At 40.0% G+C, this 21,530-nt stretch overlaps 1 protein-coding gene across 6 annotated transcripts in view; it reads right to left on the bottom strand.

Moving 5' to 3' along the window:
• The window catches only part of MEGF10 (multiple EGF like domains 10), a 174,694-nt gene that overhangs the window by 45,208 nt on the left and 107,956 nt on the right, over positions 1–21,530 (bottom strand). For all 6 annotated transcript variants that reach the window (XM_090038492.1, XM_090038487.1, XM_090038488.1 and 3 more), the window contains 4 exons: positions 14,705–14,879; positions 13,633–13,753; positions 10,536–10,699; positions 2,778–2,880 (listed from right to left, as the gene is read on the bottom strand). In XM_090038492.1, the coding sequence (XP_089894618.1) occupies positions 2,778–2,880; positions 10,536–10,699; positions 13,633–13,753; positions 14,705–14,879 (563 nt within the window). The remainder of the gene's footprint in view (positions 1–2,777; positions 2,881–10,535; positions 10,700–13,632; positions 13,754–14,704; positions 14,880–21,530) is intronic.

Below are 21,530 nucleotides of genomic sequence, written 5' to 3'. Positions count from 1 at the left end.
GAAATAATGGAAATATTTTCATTGCGTCTTCCTAATTGTACTTCTAGTATCTGTGGACTCATCCAAAAACAGGCATTATGCTTTCCCCAGTCACTAATTATACAAGACAAAATGAGAATTTTGTGTAAGTGCATCTCTTTTGAAAGGCATGCACAAAAAGGTGATCCTTGTTTTCACTTATATATGTATAAAAACATGACTCACCTATTCATGTTTTTGGATGAGTCCACAAATACTAGAAGTACAGTCAGGAAGACCCTGTATATATTTGTGCTTTCAAAAGAAATGAACTTACATAAAATTCTCATTTTGTCATATCTATCTATCTATATATCTATAGATATGTATATATCTTAGAGATTTGAGATTAAATTAAAGTAAGGAGCGTATGTGTAGAAGGCAACACATCTCATTACAAAATGCCTGTCTCAAGACTGCAGATACTTCTGCAAAAGTAAGATCAAAGGTCATAATGTAAAGGATATATATATATATATTTTGTGAGTACTTCCTCAGATTGTGCTAGTCATATTCACACCCATTTTATATTCCTGTACCAGAAGTATTTACTTTATTGAGTTTCTGTCACAGTGAGTTTGTCAAAGACTATGTTGCAGTCTCATGCTCAAATGCAAATAACAAATTTTAAAAACTCATTATGTGAGTACTTGCACTAGATGTGCTCTCTCACACTGAATAATGCACTGCTTGACACATCAGCAGACCCTCACCAGATACATGAGCACACAGAAAATTTAGCTGAGCAAAGCTTTCATTGACGACTTCCCAATTTAGACTCCATGCACTGTTAATTTTCTGCAAATCTGACAAATGTTAATTAATTTAAACTCTCCTGCCAACTTCCTCCAAAAAACTGTTTTTTTCTTGAAATGACAGCTCAGGCAATATTGGGTTCCCAGAATGAAAACATTTATGTTTTTACAAGATTCCCTAATCCTTCTTTTCTCCTTTCTCTCTTTGTAAGAATCAAAGCCTTTGTCAGCATGTGTCCTGATCATAAGAGTTACACTCATCCAGTCAGGGAACATAAAACAATGTTATGTAAGTTTAAACAACTGCAACAACTGACCAGCACAACATGATTTCCAAACAAAGTATCAGATACATGTAGCAAAATATCTCTGATCAATCCACAGAGTTACCAAAAAGTGCATGCTTGTAAAAAATGCTAAAATACATCTGAGTAGAGATGATCTTTCTGTGAGCAGAACGATTTCCAAAACTTGTCAAATATTTGCTCCAGATTATTTCCTCAGTTCTACCTGATATCTGATATCCCTAGAAGCACCATGGAAAATAAAGAAATTATATTTCCTCTGCTAGAAAACACTTATTCCCTAGAGTAAGAAAAAAAATAATTGTACTGGATTAGAACTGAAATCACAAGGCAAAGGCCTTCAGAAGGATAGAAACGGCTTCTGTTCAGATAGAAGTCTTCTTTGTTCTTACACTATTTATTGGTAAATGGCATTTTCAAAAACCAGTTTTGACAAACTTAGTAATGCAAAAATAATCAACAAAAATTCTTTAGAAACGTGTGGAAAAATCAAAATGCAGAAGTGCTAACAATTTTTTTCCCAGCAGGTTTGGACCAAGAATAATACTTTTTCAGGCAAAAACTTTGGCCAATCCTACTAACATCATAACTTCTATAGGAGCCAAGATCCCACTGGCTGCCTGGCCAGTGTTTTAATATAAAAAATAGGGCTGTCAGTTAATCGCAGTTAACTTACACGATTACCGCAAAAACAAATTAACATGCTAATTGCGCACATCATTTTGACTAGTGAAATGGACCAGCCAGAACCCATGCCCTGCCCCGCGTCTGCTCCAGACTTGCCCACTCACACTGGGCAGTAGTGGCAGCAGCAGAGGCTGGGCAGAACCTGCTACTTGACATGAAGGGAAAGTGGCCCCTGTCCCTCACTGCTGCTGGGCTCTTCTTCCTGCAGCTGCCCAGACCCCAGGCCCAGGCTACCCTGCAGCTCTTCTTTGCTGCTGTCACCACCTCCTCTGGTTCACCCAGTGGGGCAGAGGGCTGCAGCAACAAAGGCCTGGCAACAGTGAGAGGGAGGGACCACTTTTCCTTCACGCTGAGCAGCAGCTTCTGCCTGGCTGCTACCACTACTTAGTATGGGCAGGTGAGTCTGGAGCAGGAGTGGGGTGGGCCAGGGTTGGGGCTGTTCTGGTCTGCTCCAGCTGGGGCGAGTCTGGAGTGGGCATGGGATGGGCCAGAGTTGGGGATGGGGCTGTGCGTGGGGAGCAGCTGCAGGGCACACAGGCTCCGGGCTGTGGGGTAAGGGGTGCTGACTATTGTTTAACTGTTAGTTAAAATTGCAATTGTTTGCAACTTTTCTTTTAAAATTTTGCAATTAATTGCAATTAATATTTTTAATCATTTGTCAGCCCTGATAAAAAATCTTCCTGAGTTCCTGGAGATCCAGCCCATGTTGGTCCTAGATAAAAACTAGAAACACTGCCTTTCATATTCAATCACATACAAACAATACTATCAAGTGTGGCTGACCTTTGAGACTTCCTCCATTCACTCCCAAACATCTGCCCAGTTTTTAGGCCCATTAAGCTTTAGCTTCTGAAGAGAGCATGGAAGGAAACACTCAGCACATAGATGGTGTCCCCAACTTGCATGGGCTTCTTAGACAGGACCCACTCTGACCACAGAAACAAAAAAGGAGAATGGATCCTATCTTATTTATGCTGTCATTTTTTATCCCTAATGTTGATCTTTGGTTTACCTGACCATCCAGGGAGGCAGCGACAATACCCAGTGGTTGGATGACAGCCATCTGCATGGCTGCAGTCACAGCGTTCAGCACAATCCATCCCATACGTGCCATCCTGTCAGAACAAAAACACAAAACTGGAATAATGAGAACTAAAGAGCGCTAGAAGAGAACAAGTTCTCATCAGTCCTCTCTCAAGCAGCAACAATAGCTTTCCCTCTTTTGATTCCTTAATCAGCTTGCTTAAGATAAAACACCTTTTTGGCTTTCAATAAGCTACAAATTCCGCATTTTCATTCCTTTATTCTAGAGGTTAAGGGGAAAAGTTAATTAGACTCTTTTGACAGATCTCAAACCGACAGTTTGGGAGATTACAATGTTCTATTCACAAAAAAAGTCATCATATAGTCAATAGCAGCACCAAAATCTCCCTTGCGCTGTCCTCTGATTTCCTTCAAATCTGACCAAAGACCTAGAGGGATCTTGAATATGAAAATAATTCAGTGCCTATACTGGTTCATGCCTTGAACTCTCTTTTCAGACAACCACAAAGGATGCTATTTAGTACCAAAATTTAAAAGGAACTCAGGATAAATTAGATTAGTCATAACAAATGATAACTTTTTAGCTTGCAATAACACTAGAATTGGATGCACATGTACACGCACACACATATGCATATATACAAATAAAGTACATTTGCTTATATATATTTTAGCTTGCAGTAACACTAGAATTGCACGTATCTGTCTATAAATCTATCCTCTCCTTTTTTATTAAAATTCTTTTTCTGCTTTAAAAACATGACAAAGAAAGCGTTCTCATTCTAAAAAGAGAGAAGACAATGATGCAAAACAAGTTTAATTTTCAATACTGTAGCATTTCTGTGAATTGATGGAAACCAGGCCCATTATGGAATTGGAATTTAGGGTCAAATTCACCCCTTGGTTTTATCAGTAAAAGTCATCTGACATTCATTTAATTGTATCTGTGGGTATGTGCATACATTCAGTGTACCAAATCTATAATCACATGGTTTACTTCAGTTTCGTCACACAGTTTACTTTAAACTGTGTGACTGTAGATCAGAAGCAGCTTGTGTCCTTGTTTCCTGGAGTCTTACTGGAAACTCAGTCTAAAGAGGAGAGATGGGTAGGATCAGGGGGCTGAGGAGTCTGCAGTGGGTGGTGTTATCTGTCTGTGGGTGGCAGGGTTGAGGGGGCTAAAAAGAGCCTCGTTAGATGGAGGCAGTAGGAAGAGTGCGGACCCAGCAGTGGGATAAGCAGTTGGACTTTCCTAGCCTTGGGGCTGAACTCTGAGGCCATGTCCAAATAAGCGTGGACGTTTGGTTCCCTAGGAACAAGTAGCAGCGACACACCTTGTGCTGCAGCTTCTTGTCCCCAAGGAACGCCCATGCTGCATGCACTCTGGCTTGCAGCAAGTTACCCCAGGTGGGGTAGAGGAGGCTGAGGCCAGCACTGTGCTAGCCCCAGCAGCCTTACTTGGTGTCCTGGGGGCCTCCTGGGGCTGCAGCAGCAGTGATCCCACCAGGCAGAGCCCAGCTGGCAGCCATAGCATGGTTCTGGGTGGCCCAGCTCCACTTTTCAGCAGGACATGCTGCCCATACGTGTGCTGCTCTGGGTTTTTTTTCAGTGGATTTTGGATATCATGGGGTCAAAAAAACCCATGGAAAAAAAAATGAGTAGCGTACACACAGGCAGCACACCCTTGCAAGTGCAGCAAACACCTGACTGTGCGGTATGTGGCACTACAGATGTGCTTGCAGCGCCACATACTGCACAGCTGCACTCATCTGGATGCGCCCTGAATGGGTGCAGACAGTCAGTAGATCAAGCTAATCCCTTCCCAATCTAATTTAGTTCACCTCCGCAGGTATACTTATTTAGATTGGGCTGCCGTTTTTTGCCTGATCTAACCTCTCCAAACATTTGTACAGATCAGCACTTGTACAGACCTCACCCTACTTAGGTTATCTTTGAATTTGGTTTTTAGTTAGTCAAAGTGAGTCTGTGGAACCCTTCTGTCTGGCAAAGCTTCACAGTACTGGGGCTTCAGACTACAGGGATTACATGTGAATTTTAGAGATGACAACTTCTCACCAAGGTTGTCCCTGAAGTTGAGGAAAAACACTAGAATCACCTTCCCAGAAAAAACACCCCAATATTATTGTAGTTGAGAGGAGGGGCTAGGGCCAGGATGAAATAAAAGGCAGACTTAGAATTATTTGTGCTTATGTGCTCAAAGCCAGTAGTCAAGAAGGCAGGCAAGATGGAAGGAAGGAATTCCACATAAACTAGAAAAAACCCTTGACACACCCTGCTGTTTAAAAGTCTATTTCAGCACAGTAATTTAAATTTCTAGGCTAAAAAAAATGGTCACTGTCACTTTAATCTTAATTTAGGATGCACTGCAAGTTCTAATCTGCGGTCCTTATGAGTTTCACGCCTACATTTTTATACAGTTCCATAGGGTTTAATCATCCAGCTTTCAATCTTTCAATTCCAATGTAAAACAACATTATATATTACTCAACAGTATGCAGTGCGTTGCTTATGTCACTAATCCATGTTAACATAAAGGAGAAGAAAAGATTCAGGGCAGCACTTCCTTTGCACATAATGAGATTTGTATAGTAAGTAAATTCTTCCATATATTTTGAAAGGTGGCAACTTGGAAGTAAGACACAACAAAAATAAGACTAATCAAACTTCACTCAGGTCTTGAGTAATGATCTTTGCTTTTTATAATAATGGAAAGATGTATTCTAGGCATACTGGAACAGAAGAATATGCACAAGCCAAAATACACACCCTGAAACTAAGTATATTCTCTGATCTCTGTTTTAAGAGAAAAAATATAAGTCAATTTAATAATCAATCTGGAAATTTAAATTAACCTAAATGCCTTGTTTGTAAAAGTATATTCATATAACAAAAGTGAGACAGAAAATTTTCTGGAAGGCATCACTAATGGACAAATTAAATCCTTACTCTCATTAATATTAATAAGAACAACACATCATAGTTTCATAGTAGGTAGGGTTGGAAAGGACCCAATAGATCATCAAGTCTGACCCCCTGCTATGGGCATGAAAGAATGCTGGGGTCAAACGACCCTGGCTAGGTGATTATCCAGACTCCTTTTGAAGACCCCCAGGGTAGGAGTGAGCACCACTTCCCTGTGAAGTTGGTTCCAGATCCTAGCTACCCTGACTGTGAAGTAGCGCCTCCTGATATCTAGTCTGAATAATAAATAATAATTAATATTAATAATTCTTATTATTAGTCTTACTATTAATAAGAATAAAAGGGATTGTTGTTCTTATTGTTGTTGGTTGTTAATATTAAAATAATGTTAATAGTTTCTTTTCAACTGCATGATTGGCATGAGACAACACCCAAAGATAAAAATACAGCCCCATTCTTAGGATTTAACAGTCTAAAAAAAGGCATGGTGACATGACATAGCTGAATACTTACACTTATATTGATTTTCTGTTTATTTTTCTATTAGGGAATTTTGAGGCAGAAAAGGGCATCTGAATTGATTATCTGGGGTATAGTTTTCCTGAAAATAGTGGTCTTGGTTTAGTGGAATAATAGCTTTGAAGCAGCAACTTTCCCTTAAGGAACCTATACTGGAAAGCTGCAACCCAAGCTAATAGATATTGAGGGAATTCAGCATCTTATAATCACAGAATTATAGAAATGTAAGGCTGGAAGGGACCTTCAGAGATCACGTAAACCAAACCCCTACCTGAGGCACGATCATCTGTATCCAAACCTTTCTATACAAATCCACTATCTAACCTATTAGTAAAACTACAAGTCAATCCTGACACACATAAAACATAACACACCAACCTGCTACAGGTAAAGCAGAAAGACAACAGTGGCCAATGTCCAGCTGCTGGGTTGTTAAAAAGTGTTGGGAGACCTTGAAGAATTAGTATACATGGCCCCTGGCAGACATTAATTTAATCACATGATGCAATCTGAAGAATTTTATACTGGATCCCAAAAACCACATATTCTGACATTCTCAAGGTCTGGAATAGCAGGACAAGTGATTTTGGAGATCTGAATTCATCACATTCCATTGCATGTTTGCTGGCAGTCAGGGTGCCCAGCACTAGGGACCAGCTCCCTGGTACAGGGTTACCTGCCCACCCTTTAAACTTGCCAGTACATGGGAGCTGACACCCTACTCTGGGCTGTCCAAGCACCTGGACCTTTAAAGGGCGCACACACAACCCAATATTAGGGAGCAGCTCCCCAGTCCAGGATCTCTGCATGCTCTTTAAACTAAGTAATATACCATGTGGTCAAATTAAAGGAGGATACAAATAAGCAACAAAGATGTTCCACATTTTCCAAGTAACATTTTTGTGGTTGGTTCAACCTTTTTATAGATAAATAAATTGCTTGAATGTGTTGTGTGTTACAATTTTACATGTAATTAATATGTTAATTTCACAGTAAATGTAATGTTTGCAAGGGGCCAAAGTTAGCACCGTGATAAAGTAGGCTGTCACCTATGAAAACTTTTGCCTCTGTAATCCAGTTAGTGTCTAATGTGTTCATGGATGCAGTGCCGGGTGCTTTAATTAGTGAGCTGCACTAATTAAAAGCCCTCACATGTCATGTGTATGAGCCTCACCACACATCCCCATGCTGAAAAAGGTGGTGGGATGTGTTTTATTTCCAAGCGCCCCACCACCATTTTGTCAGCATGGAAATGTGAAGCAACACTGATACACTTGACACACAAGGCTGCTGGAGCACATGAATCTCTGTGCTCCAGCAGACTTGATTAATCAAATCTGCTCCAACATGCTGGATTTCCAGCACATCGGAGCAGGCTCCCTGCATGTGTTTAGGAGCCTTAAGGTATCATCCTGCCCTGCTTTTTTCAATATGATAGAAGAGATAGCTTTAAAGGAATCAGATCTCATTTCCTATTAGATGAATTCACATATTATTGGAATCAATATATGTGTCTGTACTGTTAGTAGTTCAGTATTGTGAATGTTGAGAATATTTAATTTTAGCATAAGCTATACTGTATTATAGCATGCAAAAAAAGCAAGCAGTGCCTGAAAAATGTAACTGCTGAGTGTCTCTGAAGCAGTGCAGGGCAGATTCCATTAAACAGCAGGGGCATGGCCTTTACTCATATGCTGTAACCTAGCTACTCCCACCATGTTACTGCAAATAAGGGAACCAGGCCAAAATGGCGAAAGCTCAGAAGTGCCTTTGTGGAAAATGTATAAGGTTCAAGTTCAAGTCAGATAACTCTCTCATAATTTTATTATCCCAAGGCTTTCATGTATCTAGTGAAAAAGTGAGAGAGAAACTGGAGGAAAATAAGAAAGTGAAAACAGTCAGAAATTTTCCAACAAAATATTTTCTTGAAGAGGGATTCATTGAAAACATTTTATCTATATAAAAAAAATGTAATTCTTGATATTTTTTTGGTTTTCTGAAATGTAAAACCAAAATGTTTCATTTTGAAATTGTACACACACACACACACACACGAGACAGAGAGAGAGTATATATATTTACTTTCCCTCTAAATTCATCACATTCAGAAAAAGTAACAGTTTTCATGTTATTGTTAAAATGAAAATGTTTAATATAAAAGTGTAATGCATTTTTAGTTCCTGCTTTCTTACAGGTTTCCATCTAGAAACCTGTAAGAAAAATAGGCGGAAAACCTGCTCTCTCACATTTTACACATTTCCTGCAAGAAAACTGAAATTTTCCAGTGGGAAAATTTCAAAAGGGTAGAGCAATTCATACTAAAGTTTTCCAGGGAGAAATTTTAGTTTTCTAAGTGGCTCTAAAAAAGCCTTCAGCAAAAGGAAGGTCTATAGAAGAATGAGAGATTAAAAGAATAATCATGCATTCTGAAAGCAGAAAGAGAAGAATGTATATTGGACTGACAGAGCACAACAGTGCTGGTACAACAGGTTGGAAGGAATGAGATGAAGTAAAGGTTACACAAGAAATCAGTTTTATTAGGCACCTTCCTGTCTGACTTAGTGTACCCCAAAGATACTGAGCTCAGGCCAGCTCCAAATTGATTAGATAACGTCTATTAAAATACTGTGTGTTGACGTTCTTTGAATGATGGCTTAAAATTGGACTTACTGTATTTGAAGAATACATCGATACTTTCTTCTGTCATAGTCTCATTTCGAACTTCAAAGTAAAACCTGTGTCCAGACGAGCGCAGCCATGTGGTGTGTGACACCGCAGACACGTCTGCAGTGCCACATACTACACATTGTGTTGTTCTCTGCACTTCAAGGGAGCAGCAGAGGGGGGGTTTTGACCCCTGGATATCCACAAAAAAAAAAGTACAGTGGTGCCCAAAAAAAGCAGAGTGGTGCACATGGAGGTAGCATGCACCACCCAAAGCCAGAGACTGGCTGGCCGGAGCCTCACTCTGCTGCCTGCCATGCTCCATGCAGCAGGATCACTGCTGCTGCAGCCCCAGGAAGCCCCCAGGACTCCAGGTAGGGCTGCTGGGGCCAGTCCAATGCTGGCTCCAGCCTCCCCTACCCCACCTGAGGTAACTTGTCACATGACAGAGTGCACGTGGCACAGGCATTCCCCAGGGACAGCTAGTGGCAGTGCAAGGTGTGCCACTGCTAGTCGTCCCCAGGGAACCAAACATCCACGCATGTCTGAACGTGGCCACTGAGGCAATTTGGTGACATACGATTTCCACTGCTGTAACCAAGAGCAGAATCTGGCTCTAAGAGACTTTTAAACAAATTCTAGAACAGACAAAGAAATACTGGAGATCAATATTTCAAGCATCGAGGCACAGAAGAGCCCAAAGAAGTGGGACCTGCAGGCAGCAGTTGGAGCGCGGCATGCAGCCAGCAGGAGAGGCTCCCGGCAGGGCTCCAGAATTGCCTATGAATGGCTGCAGCCAGCAGGAGAGGCTCCCCCACTCCAGCAAGGATCTGAGCAGCGACCTGAGAGGTTCCCAGCTCTGCTTCCAGCTCCTCCAATAAGAGGCCTGGCAGCTCAACATGAGGCCAGGGCTCCAGGAAGGTCAAGACCCCTAGCAGCCTAGAACAGTACCAGCACTGAGTTTCTACCTAATATGTGGGAGATCTGAGTTCAAGTCCCAGGTGGGGTGACTTGGGGTGAGTGAGCTAATAGGGAGAAAAAGTCTTCTTGCAGTAGAAAGGGACCACTGTGTTTTCCCCTTCCAGGTACCTAGACCCTATATTCCTTGTCATTTGACATTTTGTATTTTGTGCCTTTTATATTTCACCAACCAGTATTGTTTGTTCTACTACTTGTGTTTTACATTTTGGTTAACCCTGTCTTTTGTCAACGGGATGAATATGTCTATAATTGTAAATGTCTAACCTTTGTTGGTTCCTGCCCCCTTGGGGCATTGTAGTGTCCCCTATAACCCCTGGTTTATACTGGTTATGTTCCCAGTATTGTGCTCTCATTAAAAGGTATATGGTTAAGTCCCCACTGGTGGTCTGGCTCTGCTCTATAGGGGGAGGAGAAACCCTACATCTCCCACAGTGCTTGTGCACCTGCTTTGATCCCTTCAATTGGAGAGCGGGTACCTCTTGGAGTACTGCCTGGGTTAAATGAAAATAGCCCCACCAAATACAACAGTACTAACCAAAGCTGGAAATGTTTGCAGTACTGTACCACTTACAACAGTTCCCTAATATGTTCAGTATTCACTGAAATGGATTTAAATTACCTGGCAAGGAAGTTCACATTTTTCCCCTCTCCAACCTGGAGCACAGGTACACGTTCCATCCAAAGCATTACATGCCCCTCCATTAAGACACTGGCAAGTAATGTTACAGCCAAGACCCCATGTGCCACTGGGACAGTTTATTGAACAATCCACACCATGCCAACCTAGAAAAATAAAAAATGGATTAAAATTAAACAAGGGCATATTTTCCCTCTTTAGCTGTGGGACTGCCACTTGAAATCCCTCAATAATGCACAGCAGCAGGAGTAAAAGTCACTAAGTTGTATCCCTTCCAGCAGAAGACTTGCCCAAGTTCAAACAAAAGTGCCCTTGAGAGCCTCATAACATCTGTGCACAGCATATACTTTGTAGATGGGTGCCAACATATGAAAGCAATTAATAGGGCATCTGAAGGGAGACACCTTGAATGCACAATGAAATACACCAAACTACCTTGACTTTTTAATACCTGGAAAGGAAAAATAAGGATATTTTCCTTAAAAAAGAAGAAAGAGCATTTCTTAAAAAAAACAAAACAAAACAAAACAGCTGCCCATAGAGGTATGCGTTTGCTGCTGCTTTAGTAGTTCTTCTGTCGGGCTCTCTGCGGACTACATTCAATGCAGACAGTGTTGTGATGCAATCATAACAGTGATCTTGGCAGAAGAAACCAAGGATAAAAAATAGATCAGTGAAATAGTCATTGCGTGAGGGGGATTTTTCCAAAGACAGATGCAAGATATTTTAGGAAAGTACAATACCTCCTTCTGAATACTAAAAAAAAAAATCCAAATGCAAATTAGAGGGTGTCTCTGAAATAAAACATCAAACAGTACTTCTGCCTGAGAGAAATTACTCACAAACTTAACACTGGATAAAATAGAAATACAGAAAGCTTTAAACACGTGATACTATAAATCTATTGGATTTGAGAACCAAACTGAGCCAGTCATGTGTTGTCATCAACAATGACACAAGTTCGGCTTCTAATTTTATCCTTTGTTTACAGTAAGTGGGGGGTCGAATAACTCTGCATGAATATAATCAATAGTCTATTCAAAACACGTGTTGTAATGAATCTGCCTCATGCTCTCAATTTCTAACTGCAGAATTTAGAGCTTCCTTCAGGAAAAACCATTTGTTGCAAATGCTGCAGTGTGGTAAGAGAAAAGAAAAAAAGGGAAAATGGAAAAGAAACATGCTGTCTCTGAGTATTCCTTTTCCAGGTTTCCATCACACCCTATTTTGCCTTCTTTAATAGAAGCATCCCGTGTCCATGTGACATGTGGAATGTTTCTAAGACATACGCTCCAGCCATTGATTGATCCACACCCACAAACTTGTCCTAGATTTCCTTGCAGCCTAATGATTTCTTTGCTCCCTGGACCACACTACAGAATGAAAAATGAGGCGGCAATTTTGGGGGAATAAAGACATGTAACTTCACAGGATGTTTGCAAAAACAGATGGTGATATCTTGTCCATAGGAGTTTGCCCTTGGACTTCAATGCTGCCAAGATTGCATTTGTTCTTTAAGATGATAGGCCTCGCAGAAATGCCTTAGATGTATAACACCTCAAGGCAGGGGGAGGGGAGAGTGGTAGATATTTAGCAGTTCTGTTTGATATCATTTTTTTATATGACAAGTAGCTGATTCCTAATTTAATAAGAATACAATTTGATTTCCTTTTGTGTAGTAATTTATGTTGAAAAAAATTCTCCTTTCTACTCAATTCCAGAAAGCCCAAGCAAACAGGATTTGGGCAGGGCTTGAGGAAAGCAGTCTTTCTGATCACATTCAAGCCAGAGAGGCTATAAGTCAAAATCTGTTCTACTGCAATGATGACAGTGATAGCTGGGACCCCTTGCTCTGGAGTGGTAAACCACTCCCCTTGGCTGATTCTGCCTAGCACTGATGGGGGAGAGCAAGGTGATCATGTGGTTAGGAAAGGGAGTATAGCAGCTGCTATCTCACAGTTATTGAGAAGAGTAGTGAATTTGGGGAGATACTGATTCTGGGTGGGGGAGATAGCCTGGCAAGAAAAATATCAGCCTCTGTGATGTGGTGAAGGGCTGTGGTGATAGGCAGATTCGCTATTTACTCAGCCTCGTGCTGAATGAGGAAGAAAGGAGAAGTATGCTATGAAGTAGGACCACTGTCAAATAATTTACACTGAAGGTATCTGAGAGCAGCTTGGGCTACTGCAGCTGCAGAGAAAACAGCCTCCTGGCTGGGGAAAAATCTAGCAGTGATTCCATCCAATAATTCTATCTGTAAAGAGCTGTCCGCATGTGACAAAGATGGTAATGACAAACTCCACACAATTCTCTCTGAACTAATTTTTCTTCCCAATTGTCACCTTTGTCACCATCAGCAGAGGAAGGCCTCAAACAGACATTTGTTTCTAGTGGTGGAAATTTCTGAAAAATTTCATCTGATAGAAATGTTTCCAGGAAAGGGAGCAGTACAGACATTTTAGCCTGCAACTGTGCCTTCAGCCTTGCCCTCCATGCCTTCCCTAGATGGTGATCCCAGTCTGGCAAAGGCATGGGGAACAATGGCTACTTCACTCCTCTCAGTTCCAGCAGGGTCTAGAGCAGCAGGGCAAAGCCCCCAGCCCATTCCCTAGGCTGAGGCCTCCAGATCTGTTGGGTGGGTAGGGAATGATGAACAGATGCTCCTCTGCAGTGGGACTAAGTAGTGGGGCTGTGAGCACATGGCTTTGGGCATGTGACTCTGCAAGTGTCATGTGGTGAGAAGTCGATTAACTTCCCCCTGTCCTGCACATTCAAAGCCAGTGCCCTGTCACAGAGAGGCAAGGCGTATCACCCTGGAATATCTTTGTCCCAGAGGGGGCATGCTTCCTTTGGGAAAAATTTAATTGACACTTGTATGCTTCTAGTTTCTACCAGGAGAATGGTGATTCTCCAGGTAGAAACTTATCACCTGTATGTAGCAAGTGGTATGGCTGCAGTTTTTTACTCTTTTCTAGGTTAAGTTTGCATTTATCTTTTCTCAGTTTAAAAAGCTCATCTTGATTTTGTGGTAACTTGTGCAGGTTAAAGGGATGGGAAACTGATTTGCCAGAGCTCTTACCTGCTTTGCAAGTACAAGAACCATCTACTGAAGAACAGAGGGCTCCATTTTTGCAGCTACACACAGAGGAACAGTTTACCCCATATGTTCCTGGAGGGCAAGGAGTACCGCAATTGGGACCCTGAATTACGCAGAAATATAGTTGAAAAATTATTTAATGAAGCCGCAATGAAAGTTCAAACAATAAAATAACTCTGGTATATTATCTACTCCAAGAATTAACTACCTGTAAAAACCCCTTTTTGAAAGTGACTGTTGTTAAAATGTTACCAGTATAAGAAAACTTATAGCCCATGACATATTTTAAGCTGTCATAAGGTCATCTTGGTTTTAAGGGACTGAATTTAGTAGGCTCATTAAATCTACAGTAAGGATTAGGTTTACATTAGCTACTGTGTATGTCACCACATTGAGTTTGACCAGTGTTCAGTACAACTGGATACAAAAACAATTTCAGAAATCAGTACATAGTATGAAATTGTAAATTACTAAAATTAAGTTTATTTAAAAATATTTAAAAAGATATAATCTGATTTAAGGATACACAAAACTGTTTTTCTTTCAGAAATATCGAACTATGTCTTCAGGGTGACATTTTTAAGAGTACCAATTCCCATGTAAGAAAAACACCAGCGAGAACCACAAAAATGCATATTATGATGTGTCCAAATATTTATCAAGGTGCGTGGATCTGGGATTTGGGGGGTTGTTTGATTGTGGGGGTTTTTTGAGTTTGGTTGGTTTACTGGTTTTTGCAACAGGGAAATCATTTAAATCTACAGATGACTACCAATGTAGTTGATATTTATACATTTACACCTTAGTAGCACTTTTCCATTCTCTTCCATCTCCATTACAAAGCAGTCAAGTCTTAAAAGATCCATTTACTAGAAGCGTAATGCAAAATGTTGCATTTTATGGGCCTGATCCTGCAGGATGCCATGGGTACCTGTTAGGAGTTGAGTATTGCTACCTCCCACTAACTTCAGTGCAGGAAGGATACTCAGCACCACTCAAAATTGTGGCCATAAGTGAAGGAAAAAAGTTAACTGTGAACATTAGAATCACATACCTTAAATCCTGGGGCACAGATGCATTTTCCAGTCACACTGTCACAGTCAGCACCATTTTGGCAGCTGCAGATCTGTTGACAAGATTCACCATAGAATCCAGGGGAACATGTCTCATTACAGTAGAGTCCAGACCAGCCAGGCTTGCAGGAGCACTCTCCAGACATAGGGTGACAGCTGGCAGAAGGGGATGAAAGGAATAAATAATTTGGGACTAAATATGACACCCAGGGCCCCGTGCAATTTTTTTCAGATAACAGAATGCTGCTTAAAGGATTTCACATGCTAAAGACAAAGATATGTTTTCTTCCCCCCTCCCCCCCAAGCTAAACATAGATTTGTAGGTAAATATAAGCATGTACACATACACAAACACACAATTAGTATAATGTTACATACATACATACATATACACACAAAATCTCTGTGCTTAAATAATTTGGAAAAAAAATAGAAAAGAAAATATACAACTTTTCCATTTCTGTGCTGAAGGAACAACTCATAACATGCTTACCATTCATGTCTGTAAATTACTTGCACTTTGGTGAAAATTTCAGTCTTTGGCCATGGCTCCTTCTTTATATCCTTTTTTAAATAATTTAACAGTAACTAAAACTTGGTTATTTTTCATAAAATGGTAAAGATCAGTCTCCTATTTTATAACTCATAACATCATAAAATGTATGCCTTATGTAAAAAACATGATAAATTTCTTAGATAATAAAAGAATGGTCAACGAATAAAATTCAAGTTGTTGGTTTTTTAAAAAAAAATCAGTGATTCAGAAGGGTACAAAGAGATTCTCTGTCATTGGGAGAAACCAAAAATCAGAGGTACTGTCAAATCCAATAACCTTTTGGAATGGGACTAGCCTAAAATGTCCATACCTGGGGATACACCAGCTGTCTCTACCTGAAACAGCAGTTTCATTGAATGGCCAGCCAGACAGCTGTTGCCTCATAACAAATGGACATGATCAGCTGTGCTAAGATATATGTGCTGGAAAAGTGGACACAATGGGGTACTCTGTGGCACTCTGGCAGACAAAGCACTTGCTTAATTCTCACCAAAGGAAAGCCTTAATATCCAAATCAAATATATTTACAATGGGAACACTGTTTAAAGACAGTCTTCCATCCCTGATTGAAGTCAAGTCCCCTTAAGCATGCTGGAAAAATGTGCACAAGTCCAGCCACATTAAATGACCCATGACAGCTTGGAAGTTTTACATGTCTGAGACGGCCTTAACTTGCCGCACATGTGTGTGTGTGCGTGCGCACTTGTGCGTGTGTGCACGCATGCACCTATGTAACACAGCATGTTTTTGGGTGTTGAAGAATTCATTATCATAATCTTTGAAGTGGTCTCAGGCATACACACAGAATGTGGCATTAAAGACAATTAAAGGACATATCTTGTCAAATGAAACTCTCTTTTTATGAATACAAGCAAATTGCACTGCATATTAATGATCAAGGAAAGTTTTCTCTACAAAGATCCAGAGTGACAGTTCACACTTTAGTGCTGTAGACTTATTCTATACATTATTTTGCCACAAGCATTTTTATTTGGAAATGATCATAATGATATGGATCCAGTTTCTCTAAAACACCAGTGACTCAGAAGAAAATCCAACCCCATATTTTTTCACTAAATTAAGTCTGAGAAGTTTGGAAGGGTTTAACATACACAGAGACAAATCAAACCATACCAACTAGGCTAAATAGTGTTTGCAAGAAACATTGATCAGTCTGTCCATTAAAGTATTAGAATACCTGAGTTTACAGGGATAGAAACTAAAATATTTTCAGATGAAATGCATGTTAACCCAGGACACCCATGAAGTAGTAAGAGAGGCAGAGATGCATTACCTGACAGAGATGATACCTATTTCTAATTTATTTTCTTTATAAATCCAGTGAAATTTTGGGTATTACTTCTGTAGTGTAAATCTCTTTATAATTTCCCTACCAATTGCAGAACACAGTCAGCAACATGGAAATATTTTAAAACCCACTCAACAGAAGACCTTCTGGAATGAAGTACTAAGAAAAAAATACTGTTACATTAAAACATTTAAAATTGTAGTTCTGTCAATCTAGAAAATAAATTCCGTCTCTTTTTATGAGAGAGGGGGTGAAAGAAAGAGTGAGCACAGTGGATGAGGCAGACAGAGACATTGACATTCCATACCCCCTAGTGAGTGTTAGTAAGGCATACTTGCACATATATTGATTGACACCAAAATTAGTGTTCGGTAATTTGTAATTAGATGTAGGAAGCTGGAGCACTTTTGAAGCTTTCTGATGGGTTCTCATGCAGTTAGCTTAATTGGCAATAAGATTTATGTATTAAGATAGGGAGATAGTGTTAAAAGATGCTGCAATTCTACCTGCTTTATTCATGTCCTTTTTGGTTTCATTTTATTAAGCTAGATACATGTTTTCTATTATAGGTTATCTGGTAATATATATTAAGTATATTTAACTCTGCAGCATTTTAGCATTCACATAATTTCTGGTATACTTTCTGAAATGCATTTATTTACAAGATGTTCCTATAGCAAACTGTATGCATACTTCCATTTAATGTTGACACTAGATGGGATGTTGACATGTTGACATTATAAAATTCCATTTTAATGTTGACATTAAACAGTCTTAGACCATCAAAATGAGCCCATCATTTCATCTATTCTCATTCAATACACTCACTGAAGAGAAAGCATTGAAAAAGCAAATACACCCTGAACATGAACCAAGTGGAGGCTCTGTTACACTTAAGATCATAAATAATTTCCTGAATGAGCCCTCCCTGCTGAGAATTATTTAGGGGCTTCAGGACAAGCACCCAGATGATTTCAATTGTCAGGATTAAACAATGACGAGAGCACAAACAAAATGCTTACCAGGTCAGAAATAACTGCATCTTGAATTGTGCTAGTAAACGGTGAACTCCTGGAATGCTGAAGCAAAAGTGCAATGTGCAAAAAAAAAAAAAAAAAAGCTGCCTATTCACCAAGTACAACTAGCTGAATGGGCAACTACATTCTGCACATTTGCATTTGTCCAAAATGATCATCAGATGCTACCCAAACAGAGGGTTTGCAGCAATCTAGACTGAGTGACATAGGTCAGGTCTATATACAAAAGAAAAAGAAGAAACTAGCTTCCCCAAAACAGGTGAAAAAGTAATTTCTGAAGCAAGGTTACATTGTCAAATAGGGCTGTGCAAAGCTTTGGTCCCTGATTTGATTTGGTGGAGATTTGGCCCAATTTGGTGGCCAAATCTCCATATCTGAATAGAATCAGGAGATCCTTTAATCTCTCTGAGTTGAATCAGAACCCTCTAAATCAATTCAGAGAGATTTGGAAAGATTTGACGATTCGGATATAGACACAGCTTTAAATTTTTTTCTACATACCTCAAGGTAGCAGGTGGCTCATGAATGCTGCGATGATGGGGCACACAGAGAATCCCACAGGAGTGCGGGGAGTCGGGGGGAGGGGGTCCTCCACATGCTCAGCAGCAGACCCTGAAGTGGACCAATTGCTGAGCCAGGGAAGTGTGGGAGAGGGGGCCCCCTGCACACTCCCCAGTGGACCCAGAAGTGGACGAGAAGTGCTTCCAGTCCACTTCTGGGTTTGCCAATGAGCATGCGGGGGGGGGGGCCACATTCCTGTGGGATGCTCCATCCATCCCAGCATCACAGGGTTTACAAGGTGCAGTGGTACCTTGATGTATGCAGAAAAAACACTCCAAGCTGTGCTTGTGGCAGAATTGCAGATTCTCTGAATCAGCATTGAATTTTCAGATTCAGATTGGGCCAAATTGAATCGGGGACAGTGATCTGAATCAATGAATTGAATCACTGTCCCTGATTTGGGTCGAATCTGAATTGAATACAGCCTGTTTCACTCACCCCTACTGTCAAAGGGCTGACCCCTAGGTGCCTCATTCACTGATTGCTTCAGTGAAACAAGGAATGCCTGTTCCTTGTGGATACAATGTAGCTTTCAGTATGGCACTGGGCACCTACATGACACAGTTTATTACACAGCACCATGGTAAGGTCACCTACATTGCATCCCTGTGAGAGGTAGCACATGGGGAGTCGGGGTACCATGATTCATTACAGAGCTCCTTAACAAGGCCCTTTGGTTGTACAGGCATATTCTAGGCAATTCAAAACATGTCAGCTCCAGAAGCAAACAAGAATCTAACAAGACTCAACTGTGTCCCTGAACAGTAAAGACATACAGCTTTTTTAATATAAGGGATAGATAACACTTCCACCAGTGTTTCTGATTACTTCCCATGTGCTATCAACATTATTTCTCTCTGATCTGAGTTCTCTCAGACAGCTAGCTCTCATTCAAGTCTCACCCTTGGCTATATATAGGAAAACTGACAAATGACACTTTTTCTAAGAAAACAAAGATGAAGAGCTGCATGCCATTTGCAAAGTGTTGACGCTGAAGCCCAAATACATGCTAATCAAGAGAAAAAACATAATAGGTTTCTCCGTAAAAGAACTCTTGAAGCAAATTACAGTCACCCCATACAGCTTTCTGGGCCCTCTCAGAGAAAAAATTAAAAGATCATTTAACCATCTCACTGTGGTATTTAGGCACATCAATATTACCTCTTGGTGGAGAGCATTCAAGGAAGCTCATATGTGTAAAACAATCAGCATGGGCATTTGATCATCACCCATCACTCGAAGCTGACCAATGACTATTAAGATTCATGACACTTCCATCCATTACCCAACCCTAATTTCAGATTGACTAGGTTCACAAACTACTCATCCATAAAACGATGATGTAAGTACAGTATCATGAATTACAGGGACAAATACATTTTAACTTGTGCATTTTACCGTGGTATCACATATTATCAGTGAATATATTAATAGTTTAATAAAATAGCAAGACTGTTTATCCATATTGCAATTTAAAATCAAATGTTTTATAAAGGATATCATTTTGCCCATGAAAGTCATTTCTGCTTATTTTTTCTTATGTCCTTCAAGAACACAGAGTTGATATATGAAGGCCACAAGTTTTAGAAATAAAATATCATTAGGGATAGGGAGAATTTTAAAGCAAAGGTGTAACCCAACTAACAGTTGCATGTTGAGCACTACAGAAGCTCTATCAGAATCTTGGGGTCCTCAGACACAGAAACCTATTGGAAAAGTACCTCCTCTTCGTGTGTACAGATTACTGATTAACTGAGTTGCTTCCCATTATGAAGATCCTGTGGCTACGAACAAATCAAATATCACTGATAACAACGAGGAGTCAGGAAGCTCCCTGATGTGTCTATGTAAAAGTAAGTTTATTCCTGCTTGGTTGGCATTTTAGTAGCAGTGTTCTCATGTTATTATAGCCATGATAATCTATGGACTACACAAAGAACCGGGGTTGTTTCATAATATTTTAGGGCACCAACTACTATATTTTCTTGCATACAACACATATCTTTTCCCCAAAAAACAGCTGGTGGAAATTGAAGTGCATGTCATATGCAAGAAATACGGTAACCATTCACTTACCAACAGAAACTAAAAGAAAAACCTGCAGTGATCCACAAGGAGTAAAAGAATGAACAGACTTGGCTCTCTAGCCACTGCAATTCAGTTACTACAAGGAAAGATCTTTTTTTCTTCGTTCTGCCTTTCAAAAATAAAATACGTGCTATATTCCAGGGCAAGCTGCATGAGAGAAAATATGGTATCCTGTTGTTGGAAGAGATGTTAAACTAGCTTTTCAGCATAAAATGCCCTTTCTCAGATCTGAAAAGGAAACAGGTACAGCTTGCAGTAGAACAATTACTTTTAACTACATTATGCACAAGAAGGGGTGACCTGAGAAAAGGCATTTTGTGTCCAAAAGGTTATTTAAACCAATCTGAACTCTCCAAACTATATAGTCGGTCCAATAAAAGATATTACTGAACAATTTCTACTTCTGGATGTTTTACTCACAGAGGGGGAAGACTGTTAGACATGACTGGCTCCTTAACAGTGGCAAGGAGGCATCCTCAGGGGCCTCTCTACCATTACTCAAATATATTTGGTGGTCTTAATCTTTTCCTGACACTAAGAAAAAAAAAGTGTGTCTTGTAATATGAATTTATGCTTCCCCTCTCTCATTATGTACGCTTACAGACACAAATGCTCTGACACCCACAAAGTTGCTAAGCTGCATCCAGTTTGTCACACAGAAGGGAAAGTGTTCAAAAAAAGATCAGCCATATGCTACTGTTTACATTTGAACATTTGTGATTTGATTTGACCACAAGCTGTCTTCCAGAGGTATAAGTGAAAGAACAGCTGTGTTGAACATGAATCAGAAACAATCCTTGAAGTATCAGAAATGCTATAAAATGTAGTTCATTCCTGTCAAACTAAATTTCTACACCAGTCTGCACTTAAATTTGTAGAATCTGGTAAATCATAATTCATACATTAATCAGTATTTTGCCTTAAAAAATAGCTTTGATAGCCAGACAATGAGTAGGATCATGGTTCTGCTTGCTTCTAAATTCTCTTCCCAACCCATTATACACTGAATGTTATGTATTGTACAAAAATATGTTTTTTTCAAATCATATTTCAAGTGAATGGGATAAACAAAGTTACAAACACATCAGTGTATAAGCGTGTGAATAAAACTGGAAAGGAATGCAACCCACTTTCACTTGGCTTGGCAACAGAAGTTATGCGAACACTTTGAACCATCTAAGAATTTGTTTTTCACCATACCCTCTTACAGGGTCAGACTGACAAAGAGAGTCAGACAGAAATATTTTCATTAATGA

This window comes from Crocodylus siamensis, chromosome 3 (genome assembly GCF_052110815.1).
Source record: "Crocodylus siamensis isolate JL-2025a chromosome 3, ASM5211081v1, whole genome shotgun sequence".
Taxonomy (NCBI): Eukaryota; Metazoa; Chordata; order Crocodylia; family Crocodylidae; genus Crocodylus; species Crocodylus siamensis.
This window is presented reverse-complemented; position numbering and strand designations above follow the sequence as displayed.